Source organism: Callithrix jacchus, chromosome 14 (assembly GCF_049354715.1).
Source record: "Callithrix jacchus isolate 240 chromosome 14, calJac240_pri, whole genome shotgun sequence".
NCBI classification, from domain to species: Eukaryota; Metazoa; Chordata; class Mammalia; order Primates; family Cebidae; genus Callithrix; species Callithrix jacchus.
This window is the reverse complement of record NC_133515.1, coordinates 104887037-104911011: the sequence shown is the minus strand read 5'-3', so window position 1 is coordinate 104911011 and position 23975 is coordinate 104887037. Positions and strand designations below refer to the sequence as shown.

At 51.4% G+C, this 23975-nt stretch overlaps 1 protein-coding gene and 2 non-coding genes across 7 annotated transcripts in view; all 3 read right to left on the bottom strand.

Annotated features, from left to right (window-relative positions):
- CYS1 (cystin 1) overlaps positions 1–9646 on the bottom strand; it is a 31375-nt gene extending 21729 nt beyond the window's left edge. For all 5 annotated transcript variants that reach the window (XR_013526772.1, XR_008476467.2, XM_017964554.4 and 2 more), the window contains exon 1: positions 9311–9646. Coding sequence is in view for 3 of the 5 variants with exons in the window: in XM_017964554.4 (XP_017820043.3) it covers positions 9311–9628 (318 nt within the window). In the remaining 2 variants the exon portion in view is untranslated. The remainder of the gene's footprint in view (positions 1–9310) is intronic.
- A 7633-nt stretch (positions 9647–17279) lies between these two features.
- On the bottom strand, positions 17280–17398 carry LOC118147614 (small nucleolar RNA SNORA26). Its single transcript, XR_004734055.1, has one exon. It is a non-coding gene; the product is annotated as a small nucleolar RNA SNORA26 (small nucleolar RNA).
- Positions 17399–22804: 5406 nt separating this feature from the next.
- Positions 22805–22903, bottom strand: LOC118147638 (small nucleolar RNA U13). Its single transcript, XR_004734082.1, has one exon. It is a non-coding gene; the product is annotated as a small nucleolar RNA U13 (small nucleolar RNA).
- Between the last annotated feature and the right edge of the window lie 1072 nt (positions 22904–23975).

The following is a 23975-nucleotide window of genomic DNA, read 5'->3' as shown; positions in this document are numbered from 1 at the left end:
AGAAAACTGTGTCTTCGTGCACACCCCTCCTCACCTCCCAGGCTCTGGTGTACTTGGTTCAATGCCAAGGAGCTCCCCAGGGGTTCCCTCCTCTCCCAGTCTGGCCTGGTGCCCTTTGACGGGTGTGGCTTTACCCTGACTTCCATCGCTGCGCTCCGTGTGCTGTTTTGTAAGTGGGCTGAGATAGAGAACCTCTTTTATTTTTATTTTTTCCTTTTTTTTGAGATGGAGTCTTGCTGTCACCAAGGCTGGAGTGCAGTGGCGTGATCTCGGCTCACCACAACCTCAGCTTCCTGGGTTCAAGCTATTCCCCTGCCTCAGCCTCCTGAGTAGCTGGAATTACAGCATGTGCCACCATGCTTGGCTAGTTTTTGTATTTTTAGTAGAGATGGGGTTTCACCATGTTGGCCAGGCTGGTCTTGAACTCCTGACCTCAAGTGATTCACTTGCCTCATCCTCCCAAAGTGCTGGGATTACAGGTATAAGCCACTGCACTTAGCCTCTTTATTTATTTGAGACAGGGCCCTTCTCTGTTGCCCAGGCTGGAGTGCAGTGGCCTGATCAGAGCTCATTGCAGCCCCAACTCCTGAGCTCAAGCGATCCTGCCACCTCTGCCTCCTAAAAAGTGCGGGATTACAGGCGTGAGCCACCAACCCAGCCTGAAAACCTCTTAAAGTTAAGGTGGGGCCAGGCGCAGTGGCTCACACCTGTAATCCCAGCACTTTCGGAGGCCGAGGCGGGTGGATCACGAGGTCAAGAGTTCGAGACCAGTCTGGCCAACGTGGTGATATCCCGTCTCTAGTAAAAATACAAAAATTAGCCGGGCATGGTGGTGTGCACCTGTAGTCCCAGCTACTCGGGAGGCTGAGGCAGGAGAATCACTTGTACTTGGGAGGCAGAGGCTACAGTGAGGCAAGCTTGCGCTGCTACACTCCAGCCTGGGCAACAGAGCGAGACTCCATCTCAAAAGAAAAGAAAGAATCATCCTTCTTTGAAGCCCGGGTTTGGTTTGTTTGGATTTTCTATGTTTTCTTAAGGAAACCTGAACATGTACAGTAGAAAAACTACAGTGGCTCTCCTGGACCTGACCCAGCTTTCACAATTTTGCTAGTTGCATTCCGTTGCTCACCACCAGAGGGCACTGTTCTCCCTACACAGAGGCCAGGGTCCCCAGTGCCCTCAGGAAGCTCCAATGCAGGGCTTTGCAGGCAGCAGAAGCTGAGCAGAGCAGGTGGGATGTAGGTGGGGGGGCAGTGCAGGTGGGGTCTTTGTGGGGGGGTTGGTGCAGGTGGGGTCTTCGTGGGGGAGGCGGTGCAGGTGGGGTCTGCAGGGTGGGCAGTGCAGGTGGGGTCTTTGTGGGGGAGGCAGTGGGGTCTGCAGGGTGGGCGGTGCAGGTGGGGTCTTTGTGGGGGAGGCAGTGGGGTCTGCAGGGTGGGCGGTGCAGGTGGGGTCTTTGTGGGGGAGGCAGTGGGGTCTGCAGGGTGGGCGGTGCAGGTGGGGTCTTTGTGGGGGAGGCAGTGGGGTCTGCAGGGTGGGCGGTGCAGGTGGGGTCTTTGTGGGGGGTTGGTGCAGGTGGGGTCTTCATGGGGGAGGCGGTGCAGGTGGGGTCTTCGTGGGGGGTTGGTGCAGGTGGGGTCTTCATGGGGGAGGCGGTGCAGGTGGGGTCTGTAGGGTGCGCGGTGCAGGTGAGGTCTTCGTAGGGGGGTCGGTGCAGGTGGAGTCTGCATGGGGAAGCAGTGCAGATGTGTGGGAGCAGTGCAGGTGGACTCTGCATGAAGTGAGGGAAGTGGCAGGTGGACTTTGTGTTGAGACCTGTCTTGCATTGCTAAACATGAGAAGGACTTGTTCCAAAGGGGCTCTGGGAACCCTCCTGGCTGTGAGCTGCCAGTCCAGGGCCCCTCTCAACTGGGAAGGCCTTGCCTTGAAGGAGGTGTTTCCAAAGCCACAGAGAAAAAGGCAAGGGAGACCAGAGGCTTTCAATGGACTGAGGGTCTGAGAGGCTTGTCTGTGCTAGCAGGGCGTGAACTGCATTCAGCATAACCCCAAACAGGCATCCTCCCACTGGCCCTGCCGGTGTGGGTAAGGTGAGGGTCACACCCTTGTAGTTGGTTTGAACCCCAGTCCTGCCAGGGGACATAGAAAATCACCTTGCTGGGCCCCAAAGTCTTCCAATGTAAATAAGAAAGTGGGACTGGTTGGGTGAGGTGGCTCACACCTGTTAGCCCAGCACTTCGGGAGGCTGAGGTGGGCAGATCACGAGGTCCAGAAATTGACACCATCCTGGTCAACATGGTGAAACCTCGTCTCTACTAAAAATACAAAAATTAGCTGGGCGTGATGGTACGTGCCAGTAGTCCCAGCTACTTGGGAGGCTGAGGCAGGAGAATCACTTAAAACAGGAAGCGGAGGTTGCAGTGAGCCGAGATCACGCCACTGTACCCCAGGCTGGGTGACAGTGCAAGACCCCGTCTCCAAAAAAAAAAACAAGGTGAGACTGAACCATTTCTGAGGTCCCTTAAGCTCAAGTCATCTCAAATTTTAGTAATGTAAAGAAATGACAGTGGTCTGGCCATTTATTATCAAGAAACAGAGCTCAGGGGGATCAGAAGGGCAGCCTTGGCCAGGGGCTGCTTCCCTGCTGGGTAATAGGCTCACGGCGTTTGGGGGCAGAAGGGCCTCTGTTCTGTGCAGACCACTGTTCTGCCCTCCTCCCTGGAGGCTGCCTCAGCCCCATGGGACTCAAAGCTCCAAGTCTAAGAGCTCTTGGTCAGCATCTCTCTAGGAGAGCATGAGCCGGCACCGTTCCGTCCATGGCCTTTCTGCACCCTGCCGTGCCCAGTGCCCAGCAGCAGCCACCACGGCCTCTCAGCAGGGCAGGGAGCATGAGGCTATACCCCGACTCTGATGCAGCCAGGCTTCTAACCATCTACCGCAGCCAGCAGCCAGGACCATGGAGGGAGAGAGCCTGAGGTCGTCTGCTCCTCCCCTGCCTCTAGGCCCTGGACTTCTCACATCTTGAAATCCTACTCTTTTTATAGAACTCCAGAGAGAACAATTCTTCCTTCAGTTTTGGGTGTTCTCCATGTTCCAGGCTTGGCATCCCTCCCCACCCATCCACACGCTCTCCCTCAGCAACTGTATTCTGGTGTGGCATCAGCCACTATCCAAATGCTGATGTCCACAAAGTGACAGGGCCAGCTCCAACCAGGTTTTGCTGTTGCCAGGAGTTTCAGACAGCCCGCACGAATTATCCAGCTAAGAGTCAGAACTCAACTGTACAAAACTAGGCCATCTCGTTGATGGCATTATCTTCTCAACGACACAAGTGGGGAATCGTGGAGTCTTTCTAGAAACTCACTTTCCCTTGCTCATCACACTCAGTGGCTCACCTCACCTCCTCCTCCACCTCTTACCAGGATTCCTCCCCGACCCGGGCTCCTGCCCCATGCAGTCTCCCCCAGCGCAGCCTCCCCGCCACTGTGTAGCCTCCCATAACACGGGTGGGAAGACACACAGGAAACTGAGAAGCTGCTTGGATCTGGAGATGGGAACTGGGGAAAAGGTGGGCAACAGGTGGAAGGGAAGCTTCCCTTGCAGCTACCTTTTCCATGTCCCCTTGTGTGCCTGAGTTACCTCTTCTCATTAAAAAAAAATAAAACACAGAACAGGACAGTTCAGCCTCTTAGCCTGGAACCCTGTGAAATGTGACCCAAACGCGTCTCATTGGTTTCTGCTCTCCGACATCGCCTGGCTGAATGGCACATAAACTCCAGGCTGTTCAGAAGCGCTTCTGGGCCAGACATGGTGGCTCATGCCTGTAATCCCAGCACTTTAGGAGGCCGAAGTGGGTGGATCACCTGAGGTCGGGAGTTCAAGACCACCCTGGCTAACAAGAGACAGCCAACCCTGTCTCTACTAAAAATACAAAAATTGGCCAGGTGTGGTGGCACACGCCCAAAGTCCCAGCTACTCAGGAGGCTGAGACAGGAGAATCTCTGGAACCCAGGAGGCAGAGGTTGCAGTGAGCCAAGACAACACAAGACTCCATCTCAAAAAAAAAAAAAAAGGAAAAAACTGAGCGCTTCTGGAGCTCTGGAGTTTTCTACACATTGTTTTCTCTTTACGGAATGCTCCGCCCTTTGTCAACTGCTGGAACACATTAGTGATCCTTCAGAACCAACTCAGGGAAGACTTCTGTCTCCGGCAGGAGTCCGAAGCCTCCGCATGTGCACTCACTGGAGCGTGCCTCTGCCACATGCTTCCACGCTCACTTATGTACCCTCCCCAGCACGGCTATGAGCTTTCTGGGGGTCAGCAAGGTGCTTTCTTCTTGTCCCCTGGATGGATCGAAACATCACTTATTGCCATTCAACTCTGTGTTCTTTACTACAGACTTGAGCGCAGGCAGATAGTCGCCGTCTTCAGGACAGTGACCTTGTGTGGCTGCAGGTCTGTTAAGGCATCCATCACCGTGACGTCCCTCTGCGGAGCCGCTGTCCAGCCAGGCACTCATTGCAACTGCTCTTTTCACCTTCACGTCTCACAGCAGCTGCATGCCAGGATTACTGTGAAGTCCTGGCTGGGGTAACAGGCAAGAAAATTACCCGGATGCTCCACAGCCAGAGCAAATGGAAATTTCTCCAAAATGGTGGATGACAGAGTCCCTCAGCCTAAGGAGAGGACACTATTGCCTGAGACTTTCTTGCAAAGAATGGGCTATATTCTCAGCATCAGAAAAATTCACAGATAACATACTTCCCTTGATCTTGAGTGACCCAGGTTTATAGGCAAAGGGAGGAAAACAGTCTTGACGTACTACCTGCTAGTAAAAATACTGAATCTGGCCAGGTGTGGTGGCTCACGCCTGTAATCCCAGCACTCTGGGAGGCCGAGGTGGGCAGATCACCTGAGGTTAGGAGTTCAAGAACAGCCTGACCCATATGGTGAAATCCTGTCTTTACTAAAAATACAAAAAAATTAGCCAGGTGTGGTGGCACACTCCTATAGTCCCAGCTACTCGGGAGGCTGAGACAGGAGAATCGCTTTGAACCCAGAGGCAGAGGTTGCAGTGGGCCGAGATCGAGCCATTCCACTCCAGCCTGGGTCACAGAGCAAGACTCTGTTTCAAAAAAATAAATAAATAAAAATTAAAATACTGAATCTATGTCTACTTGATTAAACCAAAATTTCTCCTCCAAGGGTTCCTTCAATTTTCACGAGAGCATCTAATGCTCAAAACCACCTCTTATCCAGCCCATTCTGGGACAGATTTTCTGGTGAATTCCGTGTCCAGCAGAGCCATCCCTGCCACCACACACTCCTGCCATGCTGAAAAGGAGCCTTCTAGCGAGAGCTGACTGCCCCGCATGCCTGTGTCTTGTTCTCCATGAACTCCAGCCCAAGGCACCCCCACCACTCTCTGACCGCCTCTCAGCAAGGACCCTGAGACCTCCTAGCGGCTCCGTTCCACCACCAGCTCTCAGGCCTCCCTCATCACAGCAGCAAGCAGCACTTCCAGGAGCTGAGCATGCCCTCCGCCCTAAGCAGCTTCCTCCCTTGGCTTCCGGATGCTGCCTTCTCTTGGTTCTCTCCCCTTTACTGGCTGTTCTTTAGGATGCGGCCATTTCACTGGGCACAGTGGCTCACTCCTGGAATCCCAGCAATTAGGGGGGCAGAGGCGGGAGGATAGCTTGAGCCTAGGAGTTCAAGACCTGCCTGGGCAATATAGCAAGACCCTGTTCTCCACAAAAAGGAAAAAAAAAAAAAAAGGACGCCTCCATCTCCTCAGCCTTTGCACAGGGTGCTCAACTCCTGGCCTCATCCCACATTAGTTCACACAAGCACACCCTGGTAGCATCATCACTGGCGATCCCATCTAATCTCATGGGTTTAAATCCTCCCATGTTCTAATGGCTCCTAAATTAACTCCAAGCCTGGCCTTTCCCCTGAAGGCCAAACTCGTACACAGATCTACTCACCTGACGTCTCTGTTTGGATATCTGACAGGCATCTCAAATTTAAAATGCTGAAAACCAACTTCCTGGTTCACGACACCCCAAATCTGCCCCTTCTACATTTTCTGTGTCTGTGCATGGCAGCCACATCCCTCTGGCCACTCCGGCCAGGAACTCTGGGGTCACCTTTGATTCTTTTCTTCCTCACACATCCCACAGTCACCCCACTAGTAAGTCCATAAGCCAGCTGCCCCTCACCACCGCCCACCAACCTGGTCCAAACCACCCCGAGTCTCGCTCAGATGCCTGCAGAAGCTCCCCTCCACCAGCACAACTCCAGTTTCTGTGCCTGCCACCTCCTTCCCTCTTTGTTCACTTTGTCTCAAAAAACAAAAACAAAACAAAATATAAGATTCAGAATGATGATTCAAGGATAAACAGAATCAGCCTCTAAGACATTCCCAGTCAACAGTGGTTAAAATGTTTAAATGTGGGTGCTTAAAAGAATAACTTCCACTGAAGTTTGATGTTCTCCTATGAAGAATATGTCTCTCCTCCAAAATGTTAGATAGTTGTGAAGCTATAAAAGGTTCCTTTCCTCCTTTCTTTTTAAAGAAACTAGAAGTAGTGTTATTGGCTGGGCACAGTGGCTCACACTTGTAATCCCAGCACTTTGTGCGGCCGAGGCACGTGAATCACCTGAGATCAGTTCAAGACCATCCTGGCCAATGTGGTAAAATACGGTTTCTGCTAAAAATACAAAAATTAGTGGGGCGTGGCAGTGCACATTTGTAATCCCAGCTTCTCGTGAGGCTGAGGCAGCAGAATTTCTTGAACCCAGGAGACAGAGATTGCAGTGAGCTGAGATCATGCTACTGCACATCAGCCTGGGCGACAGTAAACAAATAAATAATGTAGTGTTATTTATGGCTGCACTCAAGCAAGCCTTTCCTCTGCTCTTAGGAACCTTCTACCCCGTCGAAGAAAGGCCAGCTTCTACATATGCGTTGTCATGCTGCCTCATCAGTCTCCCAAGTTTCTCCTAGCTCAATGGGGTCTTGTTAACTCAGCGTCCTGCAAAACGTACGACTAAGAGAGTGTCAATGAAGGGCTGTCATCTCTAAAGCATAGAAGCATGAACTCAAGTGTACGGGCAGAACCTTCAGAGCCCGTCAGTCATGAGGCTGCAGTCTTTTGCTTTGTCTCCCCAGACCTGAAAATAATGAATTGGACCCAAGGGCTCCCTTATAGCTCAAATAATCTGTAGCTCTGGGATTTATTCAAGAAATATTTATGGTGCAGAAGATACACATCGTCGGCTAAGTGTGGTGGATCACGCCTGTAATCCCAGCACTTTTGGAGGCCAAGGCAGGCGGGTCACCTGAAGTCAAGAGTTCGAAATCAGCCTGGCCAACATGGCAAAACCCCGTCTCTATTAAAAATACAAAAATTAGCCAGGCATGGTGGTGGGTATCTGTAATCCCAGATACTCGAGGCTGAGGCACAAGAATTGCCTGAACCCGGGAGGCACAGGTTGCAGTGAGCCAAGATCACACCACTGGACTCCAGCCTGGGCAACAGAGTGAAACTCCGATTCAAAAAAAAAAAAAGATATGCACAGTTTACACCCAGAAGGGCAACTGCAGCTGGGTGACTCCCTCAGCACTTCCTGAACCCATCTCCTCTGCAAGCCTCTCACGGCCACTGCCGTTCAGGACTCGGCCACCTGGACCATCGCAGGCCCTTCCCCACACACACAGGTGGTCATGTTATCTCTAGTCTGACTCTGTCCAGTTCAGCCTCCCCACAGCAGCTGGTGTGACCTTCCTAAAACACAAACTGTCACAATCCTCACCTTTCAGATGCCCAGAGCTTTCATAGTAATCCAAACTCCCTAACGTGGAATACTCCTGGCATGGCACACTGGCCTGGCATACTCTCTCAAGACCTCTCTGGCCCATGCTCTGGGCATCAGCTGCCCCAGCCACGACTGACATTAGGCACGAGGTTCTCTGCACAGAGCTTGCTGCCTGGCTCATATCCACAGACCCTTCCAGATTCGGGAAAACTTCCAAATTCGTCCCTTCTGGAATGCCTACCTGCCTCCCTTGGGACTAGCCGCTTCCTCCTGTGGCCTCTTGACATGGATCTCTCACCGCCCTGCTTTCTACTTTTTTTCCGAGACTCTTTTCTTCCCCATTAAGCTGCACACTTCTTTAGGGCAAGGGCTATGCTGTGTGGCCTCTTCCCTAGCACCCACAGCGGGACCCGGGCTCAAAGGATAGCCGGAAAATGACTGAAAGAATGAGCAGTCACCATGATGAATATCAGCAAATCAGAGGGCACAACTTCCGCTCTTGCTGTTTGCCTCTCATTTTCACCTCCAAGTTTCCAAAGCACTTGAAAATGAACACTCAAAGTAACTGCCTCCTTGCTCTGTGCGAATTCCCCCCAAATCTCTCAGCTATTTGTCCACTGTCAGTGTTATATAACTGCAGGCTGATGTTGTCTTAAAGGAATCTTGTTATATAATTCAGCCCTCCTCACTGCGGCTCCCTAGGGCTGTTTTTAAATATGGTTCAGGAGGGTAGCAGGGAACCGAGGCAGGAGGGAGAGAGCTCTGTGCACTGTCGCCTGGGGCTGTCCCTCTCCCCACCCTCCCTGGGGCCTTTTCAGGATTCTGGGGTGCGGTGGCGCCCAGAAAGGCATCTCCTTTGGTGTCCAGCAGCTACTAAGCAAAACCTAGGGGACGCCAGGGAGGAGGATGCGGCCCTTGGCACCCTCCCTGCGCCCGGGAGCGAATGTTAAAGATCTTGTTCATTCAGCTCTGCTGGAGCCAAGACGGTGGCCAAACCAGAGTGCTCCTTTTATTGTTTTTTAGAACAGCAAGACTGTTATTTTAAGTGTTCAGGAGAGAGAATAGGAAGCGCAAAAGAGATTCTGCAGCATCTTAAAAATAGCAGTAACGTGAGAATTGCCTGCCAAGCAAGGCGAGGATCCGGATGGGTGGGCATGGCAGGCGCTTCTGAGCCACAGCCCGGCGGCCGCGCCACCTCCCGCGCCCCCGTTCCAGGGCGGCCCGGGAAGGCCAGGCGCGGGCGCTGGCCCGAGGGGAGCCAGAGCGTGGCACGCTCCACCTAGGGGTGTCTGGCCCGGCCGCTCCCAGCGCGATCGCCCCCGGGCCTGGACACAGATCCAGAGACGGGGCAGAGAGGGAGGAGACCAGGGGGCTCGGGGCGGGGAGGCTGGGGTGGGGAGAAGGTTCGGCGCTACCGGGGCGATGGGCTGGGGTGGGGACCCGCAGCCGGCGAGTGGGGTCCCCGCAGTCCCCCGAGGCCCCGCGCTCCCACACTCACCAAGCTCCCCTCGCCCGCGGCGGGTCGGGGCCTGGCTGGGCGGCGCGGGGCGGGCTCCGGGGCTACCCAGGCCGCAGACTCCGCCAGCAGCTGGTCCAGCAGGCGCAGCGTCTCGTCCCTGCCGTCGGGGGGCGCCTCCGGGCTGAGGTCGCGGCTGGGCGCCTCCTCCGCGGCTGTCCCCGGGGCCTCGGCCGCAGCTGCCGGCATTCGCTGCCCAGTCCCGCCCTCGGGACTCCCGCCGGGCTCCCTGGGGAGGCTCTCAGGACTGCGGCGCCGCCGCCTCAGGGTCTGGCCGCTCCGGCTGCTGCCGCTGCCCATGGCGCTCCCGCCGCCCCCGGGACCGCCGAGCAGGCCTCGTGCGGGGGCGCGGCTGGGGGCGGGGACGCTGGGGGTGCGGTCGGGGCGGGCTGCAGGGGGGGCGCGGGGCGAGGCCGGGAAAGAAGGCGCCGCCGAGGGCGAGGGCGCCGGGGCGGGGGTCGCGGCCCGAGGGTTGGCATGCGGGCCTGGGGAGGGCGGGCGAGGCAGGGGAGGGGCGGGAGAGGCGGAGGCTGCACGGGCGTCCAGCTGGGGGGGCGCACGCCGGCCCTAGGGAGGGGCGGGCCCGAGACCCGGGCTAGGGGCACTGGGTGCGGGCGCGGCCTCCCCTCCCGGGTTTCCCCCTGCGTTTCCCCCCGCCGTTCCCCCAGTCCCGCCCACGGGCCCACTCAGTCCCCACCCTCCTGTCGGCCCTGTCCCAGCAGCGTGGAAGAGCTGGACACCAGGGGGGCCCCGGCCGGGTTTGTTCGTTTATGGAACCGTAGTCCCCAGACGACGCTCGCCCGGCCCGTGGGAGGCGGCGGGAGGATGGGGGGACTTTCCAGCGCCTGAGCCCCCTGGCGATGCGCGCGGGGTGAGTTGGGGTAAGATCCCGAGGGCTGCGCGCGCTGTCATCTCGGGGTCTGGCCCTCAGTGCGTCCCGGCCTTTCAGTGCCCGCCAGGCCTGAGACGCCCCGAAGGGGAAGGGGCGCTCCTCCCGGCACCGATGGTCGCCTCCCGCCTTCCCCTTCCCTCTGTAGGCCCAGCGGAGACTGGGTGTATGAAGGTTGAGCCTCATCAAAACCCCCGAATAGTAATTACTTTTGGGAAAGAAAAACTTTTAAAATGAGGGAGAAGCAGAAAGCAACCCCGCCCCCAGCCCCAGGAGAAAAGCAAAAGGAAATACCAGTAGGTGGTGGTCATAAGCCTAGCTTTTGGTCTTGAATTTTTTTTTCCGTTAACCGCTTTTCTTTTTAAGTGAACTAACCACAACCCAGAAGTGTACAAAACGCTCCAAAGCTGTCGGATTCAAACCCAGCGAGCCTTCCTGTTGGTTGGTCCTGTATTTTACTTAGAGGTGATTACTTCCTTCCCTTGCCCTCCCTGCTTTAAATTCCAGCTTTTCCAAGGCAGGGCAATTCAAAAGTCCTGGGTTTAACTCACCTATCTTGACTTGACCTTAACTCTAATACTGATTGGATTTCAGAAAAATTGTGAAAACGGAATTTCGGCTAAATGTTCCCAACCACAGACTTGAAATTTTACTATTTCATCACTTCAGAGGTAGACATTAAAAAAACATATGCCTAAGAAAATGGAATAAAAATGGGACTGAAATTCACATTCATTTATTTTTATTAAGAGAGAAAAAGAAAATATTTATGATCTGGCCAGACGTGGTGGCTCACGCCTGTAATCCCAACTTTGAGAGGTTGAGGCGAGCAGATCGCTTTAGGTCAGGAGTTTGAGACCACCCTGACCAACATGGTAAAACCGTCTCTACTAAAAATGCAAAAATTAGCCGGACGTGCTCACTTGAACCCAGGAGGTGGAGGTTGCAGTGAGTCAAGATCACGCCATGACATTGTGCGACAGAGGCAGACGCTGCCTCAAATAAATAAATAAATAAATAAATGCTGTAATCGTGGCACTTTGGGAGGCCGAGGCAAGCATATCACTTTAGGTCAGGAGTTCCAGACCAGCCTGGCCAATATGGCGAAACCCCATCTCTACTACAAATACAAAAATTAGCCTGGCTTGGTGAAGGGTACCTATAGTCCCAGCTGCTCTGGAGCCTGAGGCAGGAGAATCGCTTGAATCCGGGAGGCAGGGGTTGCAGTGAGCTGAGATCCCACCACTGCACTCCAGCCTGGGCGACCAAAGAGACTCTGTCTCAAAAAAAAAAAAAAAGAAAAGAAAAATTTTTGAGCCAGAGTCTCTCTCTGTCACCCAGGCTGGAGTCCAGTGGCATGATCTCGGCTCACTGCAACCTCCAGTTCCCTGGTTCAAACAATTCCCCTGCCTCAGCCTCTTGAGTGTCTGGGATTACAGGTGCACACTACCACATCTGGCTAATTTTTGTGTTTTTAGTAGAATATGGGGTTTCACCATGTTGGCCAGGCTGGTCTTGAACTCATGATCTCAGATGATCCACCTGCCTCGGCCTCCCAGGGTGCTGAGATTACAGGTGTGAGCCACCGTGCGAAGGCTCCCCCTCCATTTTCTTGTTTTTGTTTTCCTTTTATTTTGTTTGTTTTTGATGTGCTGTCTTAGCCATCCAGGTACAGGACATGGGGCCAAACAATTATTTCCAGAATAATTGTGAAAATGGGGTTGCGGCTGAACTTTCCCAATAACGTCATCTGGGTGCTCTAAGTCCACAGATATGTCTCCTTTTGAAGCTACTGATATAAATTTTCACTTTAAGAAAACAAATCTCATCTTGAAACTCTTTAAAGCCCTAAAGAACAACAACATTTAGAGGGAGACGAGATTTTTCTTGAGTTCAACTCAGTTTAATCATTTAAAAAAACACACGTTTTGCTTCTGCTGAGGTAGAAGCTAGTCACGTGACTCCGTTTAAAACCATCCGCAGCTCCCTGTGCCCACCTCCAGGGCAACCAATTTTTATGGCGGCTCTTGATTCCAACAGTTTCCCAAAACTTGTCATTAGATCTGCTTCAGTGAGAGGAATGCCAGAGCCTACGTTCTTTCCACTTTGAGAGAACATTTTAAAATCTGCTACATTTGTAGACCTGGCTTACGTCAAATATGCTGAAAATCCAGATTGATTGTATTAGAAGCTTCCTATAATAAGCAAACAACGTAAAAGCTTCCCAAATGACAAATGCTCCTAAAATCGTCTGTAGAAATAAACAAGAATCTTTGTTCGAAAGAGTTAGCAACTCCCAGGAATACTGGAGAACTGAAACGGGGTGTAATCCTTCTTAAGAAAATGTCCTGCAGCCACGCCTGCAGCTGAAGGACTGTTTTCTTGGGTGACAGTGCTGTGGGTGCTGGTGATGTGGGTGGAAGGTGAAGCCCAGTTTGGAGCTCTCTGCTTAACTCTTGGGAAGTAGAACTTCCTTTCTGTAAACAAACTTTGGAAGACGACTACAGTTGCTGATGCTTTTCAGAAGGGCTTGGGTGCCTGAGTTTTCCTTGGCTGCAGGAGTAGCCTGGCATCTATTTGGAGATGAAGCCAGTTCCTCTGACCATGACTCATGGACCAGTCGTTACAGTGGCCTGCCAAACCAACCCACCTTTCAAAACCCCACTCCAGGGCCCCTGCGTCAGGACCCGCAGATCCACTCTCCCTGCTCAGATAACCCTGCAGTTCCCACCGTTCGTGGCACTCCCAAGCCGTTACGTAAGAAAGATGTGTTGTGCAGGTGCTGGTTCTTATGAAAATGCACACAAATAGTATTTGCATCTGGGTGACAGATGAGATGGCATTTGAAACATAAGCCAGCCATGTTTCTATTTTTAATGCTTAATCGGTAACTGGAGAGAGTCACAGTGCTATTAATGAATGCCGATCTGTTTGTGCAGCAGCCCACATAAGTGCTATCGTCTTTTTCCAGAGTGTCCAAGCTTTTGCATTTGGTTTCGTGGGTTCAGCATCAAGAGGGGAAAACAAAATTTAAGGATAAGTCACCATTATTCATTAAGGACAAGTAATGAGTTACAGAACTCCTTTCAATATTTACTCAGAAATAAGATATCTGAGGTCCTGAGGGTTGGCCGCTCCAGGTCGTGGCTGCTTTGGCCTGTTCTATAACACTGTAAAAAATTCTGACTGTAAAATGAGAACGACTTGTACCCCATCTAAACAAAAAGTAGAAACTGGATTTTACAGTGCATACTTTCCGTTACTTGACCATTAGTTCTCACTGTTAAGAGATATCCGTCGGCTTCTGGCTCAGAACTGCAGATCGGGTGGGTGCAGAGCTGGCTTTTCTTGGTACTTGAGACTTTGCTGGAATTAAGTTAAAAGAAAAAAGGACTAGAGGAGGAGTTGTAAGCAGGAGGGAAAATCACAAATGAGAGATTTCAGCACATCTCTGGAAGGTGGAGAGCTGACAGTAGAGAGCTGCCAGATGACACACGCTGAGAAATTGGAGTCGACATCATGATGTCAGACGCCGGAGAGGAAAAAGCGTCAATGGATTGACAGGTGAGACTCCGGGACTAGGTCAGTGTGTATAAAAGGAGGTGGGAGACCAGGTGCGGTGGCTCAAGCCTGTAATCCCAGCACTTTGGGAGGCTGAGGCGGGTGGATCACGACGTCAAGAGATCGAGACCATCTTGGTCAACGTGGTGAAACCCCGTCTCTACTAAAAATACAAAAAATTAGCTGGGTATAGTGGTGCGTGCCTGTAATCCAAGATACTTAGGAGGCTGAGGCAGGAGAATTGCCTGAACCCAGGAGGCGGAGGTTGCGATCAGCCGAGATGGCGCCATGGCACTCCAGCCTGGGTAACAAGAGCAAAACTCCGTCTCAAAAAATAAAAAAAAAAAGGAGATGGGAGTGAGAAGTGGGCATCAGTCCTAAGGAGTGATTAAGGGTGGGGTGGGGCTTTTAATGGACAGGCTTTGATTAGCTGAGCAGGCAGGAAGCTGGCTGCCCTGAACTGGATCTACTGGAGGTTCAGGTGCCCATCCCTGGCCCACCCACTAGGACGATGTTTGTGTGGAAGGACTGTCCTTTCTCTAGGCTGTGCACACAGCAGTTGAGAAAGATCTGTGGACAGGTCCAGCAACAGGACTGTCCAGTACAGTGTCCACAGCCGCTGGCCTTGGTGAACGTAAGCTTCCTTCTCCTTACAAATCTGCTACACAGGATGAGCTATGAGCTGACTGCCCTGTCATGAAGCCAGTTTTTGAGTGTGAGATTTAGAGGCCACTCAAAACATACTTGGACTCTAGGCTTTGTTGGGGATATTTATCATCCTGAGGACAAAGTGTGAGGGGGAGAGGAAGGGCAGTGCTGGGAAAAGGAATTGAGTCTGTGTAAATTTGGCCATTAACATGTAATATTTATTACAGGGGTTAACCTTTAACTTTTTAACCAGCAATACTGTTGGCTAAAAAGAGTGTGCAACAAATACAAAATGTCCAACATTAAGCTCAAACCCCCACACGGTGGGTAGCAGCTTCTCTAATGCGGAAGTTGCCCCGTGGGGATGGCCACCTCTGCACGCATGCAGCCCGTGGTCCCAGACACCTGGGAAGATGCTTAAGTTCCTTCTTCTCATTAGAGATCTGAGAACCAACCAATTAATCTGCTCAAAGGAATAGAGTGCTCTAGTTAAGGCCCAGGTTAAATATTAAAAGCATCTCTTAGCTCTTTAATTAGTAGCTGTTGAACTTGGTAAGAGGAGTTGAAGTCCCAGCCTGCTCACGGGGATTCCTGATGAATGCCTGTGCACATTTGTGCAAGTCCAGCTGGCTGCACGATGGTCTGCCCTTCACCGAGCAGTCAACCCCCACCCAACAGGGACAGCTGATGCTTCCTGAGAGGCCGTCAGGCCCTGCCCTGACCCTCTACTGACTGTGGCTTGTTGCATGAGCCTCACAGCACCCTTGTAAGGTAGATATTATCTCCCTCTATTTTATGGATGGCAACACTGAGGCTCTGAAGAGTGAGGAGCTGGCCTAAGGTGAAGCTAGTGACAGCCGAAGCTGGGACTTGAGCCACCATCTGGCAGGACCTCATGGTCCTTTCATTATGCTATCTGTACCCAAATAAGTGACAAACCTAGCAGAATAGACCAGCTGAGCTCTGAATATAAGGAACTATTCCTCTTACCCAGGGCTGCCATGTAGGTGGGGTAATTGATACGGTTTGGGTTTGTGTCCCTGCCCAAATCTCATGTTGAATTGTATTCCTCGCCATGTTGGAGGAGGAGCCTGGTGGGAGGTGATTGGACCATGGGGGTGGACATTCCCCCCAGTGTTCTCATGATAGTGAGTGAGTTCTCATGAGATCTGGTTGTTTAAAAGTGTGTCTCCCCACCCACTTCCTCCTGCCTTAGCCATATAGGATGTGCTGCCTTCCGCTTCACCTTCTGCCATGATTGGGAGTTTCCTGGGGCCTCTGCAGCCATGCTTCCTGTACAGGCTGCAGAACCATGAGTAGCTGGGACTACAGGTATGTACCACCATGCCCAGCTAATTTTGTATTTTTAGTAGAGATGGAATTTCACCATGTTGGCCAGGCTGGTCACGAACTCCTGACCTCAGGTGACCCACCTGCGTTGACCTCCCAAAGTGCTGGGATTACAGGTGTGAAGTACTGCGCCTGGCCTCATCTGACCTCTTTCCAGTCCTGAGAGCTGTGTTTTTTTTCACTCATAATTTGGTCACGGCAGGGAGTTGTGGCTCGCACCTATAATTTCAGCACTTTGGGAGGCCGAGGCAGGCAGAGCACTTGAGGCCAGGAGTTGGAGACCAGCCTGGCCAACATGATGAAACCCTGTCTCTACTAAAAATACAAAAGTGGTGGCTTGTGCCTGAATCCCAGCTACTCTGGAGGCTGAGGGATGAGAATCACTTGAATCCAGGAGACAGGTTGCAGTGAGCCAAGATCGCACCACTGCACTCCAGTCTGGGTGACAGAGCGAGACTCTATCTCAAAACAAAATAATAATAACAATAATAATAATTTGGTCACTGTGCCATATGGACCTTACAACTTTGGTAGACATCTCTTCCTTTTATATAAGCATGCTGTGGGTTATGGACTGAAGGTTTGTGTTTCTCAAAGATTCATCGGTTGAAATCTTAATCCCCAGTGTGCTGGCATTAGGAGATGGGGGTCTTTGGGAAGTAATGAGGTCATAAGGGTGGAGCCCTCGTGCCTGTGATTAGTGTCCATATAAGAAGAGCCCTGAGAGCTCACCCCTCTCTTCTCTCTGCATCATGTGAGGATGCAGCAAGAAGAAGGCTGTCTGCAAACCAGGAAGACAGCCCTTGCCAGACACTGGGCCCATTGGCACCTTGATCTTGGACTTCCCAGCCTCCAGAACTGTGAGAAAGAAACATTTCTTGTTTAAGCCATCCAGTCTGTGGTATTCTGTTGGAGCACGCTGAGCTAAGATGGTGAGTTTGAGAGAATGGGAATACTTAGACCTGAAAATGGAATGCTGCCTCCAGAGGTCAGAAATCTATAGCCAGCAAGCCTAATTTGACTTCCAACTGTGGCCGTAAATAAAGTTTTATTGCAACACAGCTACATGCCCATTTGTTCGCATGTCTCTCTGGCTGCTTTTGCATCATTATGGCTGAGAAATAGTCACCATCTGGCCCTTAGAGAAAAAGTTTGCCCATCTCTGGTTTAGTTAATGGTTTTCTGGGTTTCATCCATTAATCCCAGATGATATGGTTTATTCACGAAAGAAAAGGAAGTTAATATTAACCACCTAAGATCTTTAGTAACTTATTTCTGCCTTCATAGCTAACTCGCTGTTCTCACCTGGGGCCTCAGGGGAGATTGTTGAGTCATGAACCCCAAGGTGAAAAGGGGAAATAAATTAACCTCCCTAATGTTTAAATTCCTCCGTTAGGAAGAACGAGAAACTAAATCTGAAAATCATTTTCACTTTTCTGCTTCTAGTTTCTTCACTCCTTACGATAACTGTGTTTCTGTTTTTTTGTTTTGGTTTTGTTTTCCGGCTGTGACTCCAGACAGGATCCTGAGCGGAGCTTCACAGCCTCTTCTCGGTTTTATGGAGACTGACTTTGCACTTTTGTGTTAGCTCCTAAGGCACTGTGTTAACCTTAAAGAGGCACAGGAAAGGAGGCAGATAAAAAAGCACCTCCGCACCTTCGTTCTTTCTCTTCTTCAGTCTCTAATAAAAGGAAAAAATCTGGCCGGGCCGATGGCTCATGCCTGTAATCCCAGCACTTTGGGAAACCGAGGCAGGCAGATCACAAGGTCAAGAGATTGAGACTGTCCTGACCAACATGGTGAAACCCCGTCTCTACTAAAAATACAAAAATTAGCCAGGCGTGGTGGCACTTGCCTGTGGTCCCAACTACTCTGGAGGCTGAGGCGAAAGAATCATTTGAACCCAGGAGGCAGAGGTTGCAGTGAGCCGAGATTGTGCCACTGCACTCCAGCCTGGCAACAGAACAAGACTCCGTCTCAAAAAAAAAGGAAAAATATTTTAGATGTTCAGTTTTCAGCAGCGGCACTAGAAATCAATTAAAAGTCCACTCAAGAATACCTATCCAAATGTTTTCACTACTTCAACTGAAAACAAACTGACACCAAAATGAAATTATCAGAAAAGAAACTCAGTCTGTTTGCACAAGTGTACACCCCACATAGTCCATTTGATTCAACTCTATAAATGTTTGTAGAGCACCTACCATGTGATACATTTGGGGATATAGACATGAATAATCCATAATTCCTGTCCTTGAGACCCTCGGGGGCCAGTGGGAGAGACAGATGTGTTAAATAGTTAAAGTAACAAGACAAACATGTAATAACAGGTTCAAAATGCAAAGGAAGGCCTGGGCACAGGGGCTCACGCCTGGAATCCAGCACTTTGGGAGGCCAAGGCAGGAGGATTGCTTGAGCCCAGGAGTTCAAGACCAGCTTAGTTAACCTAGTAAGACATTATCTCTACAAAATCATAATTTAAAGAAAATAGCCAGGCCTGGTAGTGCAGACCTGTAGTTCCAGCTACTCAGGAGGCTGAGGTGGGAGGATCCCTTGAGCCGAGAGGGTAGAGGCTTCAGTGGACTTTGATCAAATCACTGCACGCCAGCCTGGGCAGCAGCATGAGGCCCTGTCTCAAAAAAAGAAAGAAAGAAGTAGGAATGTCTTCAAGCAGAGGAAAAATGAGAAGGGAAGGTACTGAGGTAAGTCTGCTGAGGTACTAAGGACACAGGACCTTCAAGGAGGTCAGTGTGCCAGGCAAGGGCAGGACAGCAAGAGACGGTGCCATTTCCCGTATGGACTAAGCTTACTGCTACAGTGAGGAAAAGGGCAATCTGATTTCTTTTCTTTCTTTCTTTCTTTTTTGAGATGGAGTCTCAATCTGTTGCCCAGTCTGGAGTGCAGTGGTACAATCTCGGCTCACTGCAACCTCTGCCTCCTGGGTTCAAGTGATTCTTTCACCTCAGCCTCCCAAGTAGCTGGGATTACAGGCGTGCACCACCACACCCGGCTGATTTTGTATTTTTAGCAGAGATAGGGTTTCATCATTTGGTCAGGCTTGTCTCAAACTCCTGACCTCAGGCAATCCACCCACCGTGGCTTCCCAAAGTGCTGGGATTACAGGTGTGAGCCTGGCTTTTTGTTTTTTTAGACGGAGTCTTGCTCTGTCACCCAGGCTAGAGTGCAGTAGTAACCTGCATCTCCTGGGTTCAAGCCATTCTCCCACCTCAGCCTCTGGGTAGCTGGGATTACAGGCACCCGCCATCATGCCAGACTAATTTTTGTAGAGACGAGGTTTTACCATGTTGGCCAGGCTGGTCTCGAACTCCTGATCTCAGGTGATCTGTCTGCCTCTGGCAGTGCTGGGATTACAGGAGTGAGGCCGAGCAATCTGATTTCTAAAAAGCATCCTGCATTTTGAAGAAAGTGAAATGAAATCCAAAAGTGAAGGGAGGCTCCCCCTGCCCACAGGAAGTCTTTGGGCACTTGGGGCATGTGGCCTGTGTGGCACCACAAGGGTGCTGGATGAGTACACAGCAAACACACGGAGTTTTGGCGTCAGCAGTGGAAGGAATCCTGGATAATACATGCTCTGGGAACAGAGTCCTGAAGAAGGTGGTGACTCTTCCAAGGTGACCCAGCAGGTGTTCCAGAGCAATCCTTTGTTGAGGGCTGTGGTGTGCTGGGCACCCTGTAAGGCTCCGAAGTTCCCTGAGCAGCATTACGGGGTAGATTCTGTGGTCCTCCACTTGATGGACAGGGCATGGAGTCTTGGGGAGCCCGAGACACTCACCCATAATCACACAGGTAATCTGTGGGGGAGCCTCGGGGTCTCCCTCAAGGGCCTGTGCTCTCCTGACACCTTCCTTAACCTGAGGCCAGAATCCTGGCTCCCAGCTGTGCCCTCCATCACCAGCAAGCCACTGACACTAATAGGCCAGCAGACAGTTGCACAAATGGCCTCAGTGGCACCTGTAAAGCATGTGTCCCTGTCCTCAAGGGAACTCTCTCACAGACCGGAGCTGAATCAGCATCTTCCATTCCTAAAATGATCACAGACCAGCTTGTAGTTCGTATAACCTGGCGCTCACGTGCCTGCCTCTAGTGGCCAAATGCGTGAGGGGATTATTGGATTTGCATGGCATCCAAACCATGGTTACATCAGGCTCTCCACTGCATCTTGAAGTCCAAATGAGATCTGAACACCAGCTGCCCTAGAGCAAGCTTGGGTTGCCATGGTAACCAAGCCATCCTGCTCTTCTGGACTCCAGCAGTCCAAGTAACACCACTCAGGTCTTAGCTACAAAGCTCAGCTCACAGCGGGCCCCTCTGTCACCTCTAGCTGCATGTTTCAGAACACTGGGTGGGGAGAGGAGAGCTTAAGTAAGGTACTTCCTTGATCTGATTTTCCTCTGATTAACCTGTCAGCTAGTTCATATGCACTGACTGCGCACCAGCTGCATGGGAGGCCCCGTGCTGAATGTGGGGAGAGGGATGCCTTTAGCAAATGGAGATGGAATCGAAAGTCTAGGGAACATCTCGTCGGTAATCCAGTAAACACTTGTGGCCCTGCTAGACTCAGGCATTGTGCTAAGCACTGGGGGGCAATGAACATGACATAGACCAACCTTGCCCTCGAAAAACCTGTACGCTGGCTGGGGAGAAACAGGGTGAACAAGTAACTGCAGTCCATGGGGATGAATCGGACAGAGCACGCACACAAAGTCCTGGGGCAAGCACCTCTGCCTGGGGACATCAGGGCAGACTTCCCAGCAGAGCAAGCTTTTGAACTGCTTCCTTTTTTTTTTTTTTTAGACAGTCTTGCTCTGTTGCCAGGCTGGAGTGCAGTGGCATGACCTCAGCTCATTGCAACTTCTGTGTCCCCGGTTCAAGCGATTCTCCTGCCTCAGCCTCCTAAGTAGCTGGGACTACAGGCACACGCCACCATGCCCAGTTAATTTTTGTATTTGTAGTAGAGATGGGGTTTCACCTTGTTGGCCAGGATGGCTTCCATCTCTTGACCTCATGATCCACCTGCCTTGGCCTCCCAAAGTGCTGGGATTACAGGTGTGAGCCACTGCGCCAGCCTTTTTTTTTTTTTTTTGAGATGGAGTCTTGCTCTGTTGCCCAGGCTGGAGTGCAATGGCATGATCTTGGCACACTGTAACCTCTGCCTTCCAGGTTCAAGCAATTCTCCTGCCTCAGTCTCCTGAGTAGCTGAGATTATAGGCACCAGCACCAGCCATCACACCAGGCTAATTTTTGTATTTTTAGTAGAGACAGGGTTTCACCATGTCAGCCAGGCTGGTCTTGAACTCCTGACCTTGTGATGTGCCCGCCTTGAGCTCCCAAAATGCTGGGATTACAGGTGTGAGCCATCGCATGAACTGCTTCTTAAAAGATAAGTAGAGGTTGCTGGGTGCACTGGCTCATGCCTATTATCCAAGCACTTTGGGAGGTTGAGTGGGCAGATCACTTGAGGTCAGGAGTTTGAGATCAGCCTGGCCAACATGGTGAAACCCTGTTTCTACTAAAAATACAAAAATTAGTCAGGTGTGGTGGTGAGAGCCTGTAATCCCAGCTACTCGGGAGGCTGAGGCAGGAGAATCGCTTGAACCTGGAAAGTGGAGGTTGCAGTGAGCCAAGATCGTGCCACCATTTACCAGGCAGAGATAATGGTGAAGGGCGGTTCGTGTGGAATGGGAAGAGGTGGGGATGTCCAGATCAGAGGAACCTTGACTGCTGGTGAGCAGGTTGGTTTTCATTCTGAGGGCTGCTGCAAGTTTATCGAGTGAGTTTCAGCTGTCCACCCAACATGGAAAATGGAATGGAGAGGACAAAAGGCCAGAGTGCAGCCAGGCGGCAGGAACAGTGGTCCCGGTGAGCTGGGGTGACCTGGGGTCTCTCCTTCCAAACAGCAGCATTCTTCCACCCCAGTAGCAAACTGTGGAGCCAATACTTTGATCCTGAAGGGGCTCAGGGGGCCAAACTCTTTCCTTCACTGTCTGTGCTGTCCGGGGAACAGGCCTCTCAAGAGGGTTGTTTCCTGCCTCCCAGGCTCAGCTCTGGTGATTAGAAGTGGCTGTGGTGACCAGGATTGGCAGTGCCCTCACCTAAGAGCTGCAGTGAGTTGGGAAGCAGGTTATCCACCAAGGCCAGAAGTAGGGACCAGGCTTCAGGCTGCATGGGCCTTGGAGCTGGCTTCCAGGAGGGGGCTGGAGCCCCACCCCTGCCTGGACTCAAGTGAGCTGCCTGAGCTGGCCTCCCAAAGTTCTGGGATTACAGGAGTAAGCCACCTCACCCGGCCTAAAGCTGTGTATTTTTCTTCCTGACAGTAAAAGGAAGTGCTGGCTCTCGTATCTTGTACACCATGAATAACTTTGCTGTGACAGCTTCTTTTTTTATATATTTTATTTTATTATTATTATTATTATTTTTCCACAGAGATGGGGTTTCACCATGTTGGCCAGGATGGTCTCGATCTCCTGACCTCATGATCTGTCCGCCTCGGCCTCCCAAGTGCTGGGATTACAGGCGTGAGCCACCGCACCCAGCCTCTTTTTATTTTATTTTTAAGACAGGGTTTTGCTCCTGTCACCCAGGCTGGAGTGCAATTGCGCCATCTCAGCTCACTGCAACCACTGCCTCCTGGGTTCAAGCGATTCTCCTGCCTCAGCCTCCTGAGTAGTTGGGATTACAGGAGCATGCTACCACACCTAGCTAATTTTTGTATTTTTAATAGAGACAGGGTTTCACCATATTGGCCAGGCTGGTCTCGAATTCCTGACCTCAGGTGATCCGCCCACTTTGGCCTCCCCAAGTGCTGGGATTCCAGGTGTGAGCCACTGTGCCCAGTTAATGCCACCTTATTTCTTTGCCCCTCTCACTTTCTCACTAAATGTGGAGTCTCTGGCAGAGGCACGTCACTCACGCTGCTGGACACAGGCCCACGGAGTTCATGGGGAACAGAAAAGGATGGCTGATCTCTTCTTAATGCTGTGGTTTTAGTTTTTTGTTGTGTTTTTTCAGGTGAGATGGGTAATGTGCTGACGTAACAAAGTTCGAGGCTGGCACACTTCACACTGCATGTGAACACTCCTCATCATGCTCACAAACTACAAAGGACTGAGATTGCTTTAAATTCTTTATTACTCCAGTTACCCAGGCCAAAAGCCCTGGAGTCATCCTTGAGTCCTGTCTCCCAGCCCACCTCCATGTCCTTAGCAAGTCCCTAGCTGTGCCTTCAGTTGAGTCCTGGAATCTGACCACCATCGTGAACACCCTCATCTCTCGCTTCCATCTCCCTGCTCCCAACTCAGCAGCTGTAGCTAAAACACAGGCCTGATTATGCCCCCTTGTAACTCGAAATGTTTCCATATCAAAGTGTCACTCATAGGTCCCTGAGTCATTCAGAAGCCAGCAGCAGAACTCCACTTCCTTCAGGCGTGAAGCCAAAGTCCTTATAATGGCTTCCATGATCCTCTCATGTGGGCCCTCATTTCTCCTCTGATCTTGTCCCTTCTCAGTCCTCTCCAGCCTCCCTGGCTCCTTGCTCTTCCTCACCTGGGCCAGACACTCTTGAACCACAGGGCCTTTGCACTGACTGTCTGCGTCCTTCTCCCAGGACCCATAGCCCACGTCCATCCACGTCTCTCACCTCCTCTGGCCCCTGCTCACATTGCTTCTTTGCAAGGAAGCCTATTTTGTTTTCATCTTTTTTTTTTTTTTTTGGTAGAGACATGGTTTCATTATGTTGCCCGGATTGGCCTCAAACTCCTGGGCTCAAGTGATCCTCTGGCTTCGGCCTCCCAAAGTGCTGGGATTATAGGCATAAGCTACCATATGGGCCTGGAAGTCCTGTTTTAAATGAAAGCCCCCTTCCTCACATTCGAGATCCCATTTTTTTTTTGAGCCAGAGTCTCACTCTGTCGCCTAGGCTGGAGTGCAGTGGCCCAGTTGGCTCACTACAACTGTCACTTCGCAGGTTCAAGCGATTCTCCTGCCTCAGCCTCCCGAGTATCTAGGATTCCAGGCACCTGCCATCATACCCAGCTAATTTTTGTATTTTTGTAGAGACAGGGTTTCACTATGTTGGGCAGACTGGTCGTGAACTCCTGACCTCAGGTGATCCGCCTACCTTGGGCTCCCAGTGGGCTGGGATTACAGGTGTCAGCCACTGCGCCTGGCCAATCCAGATCC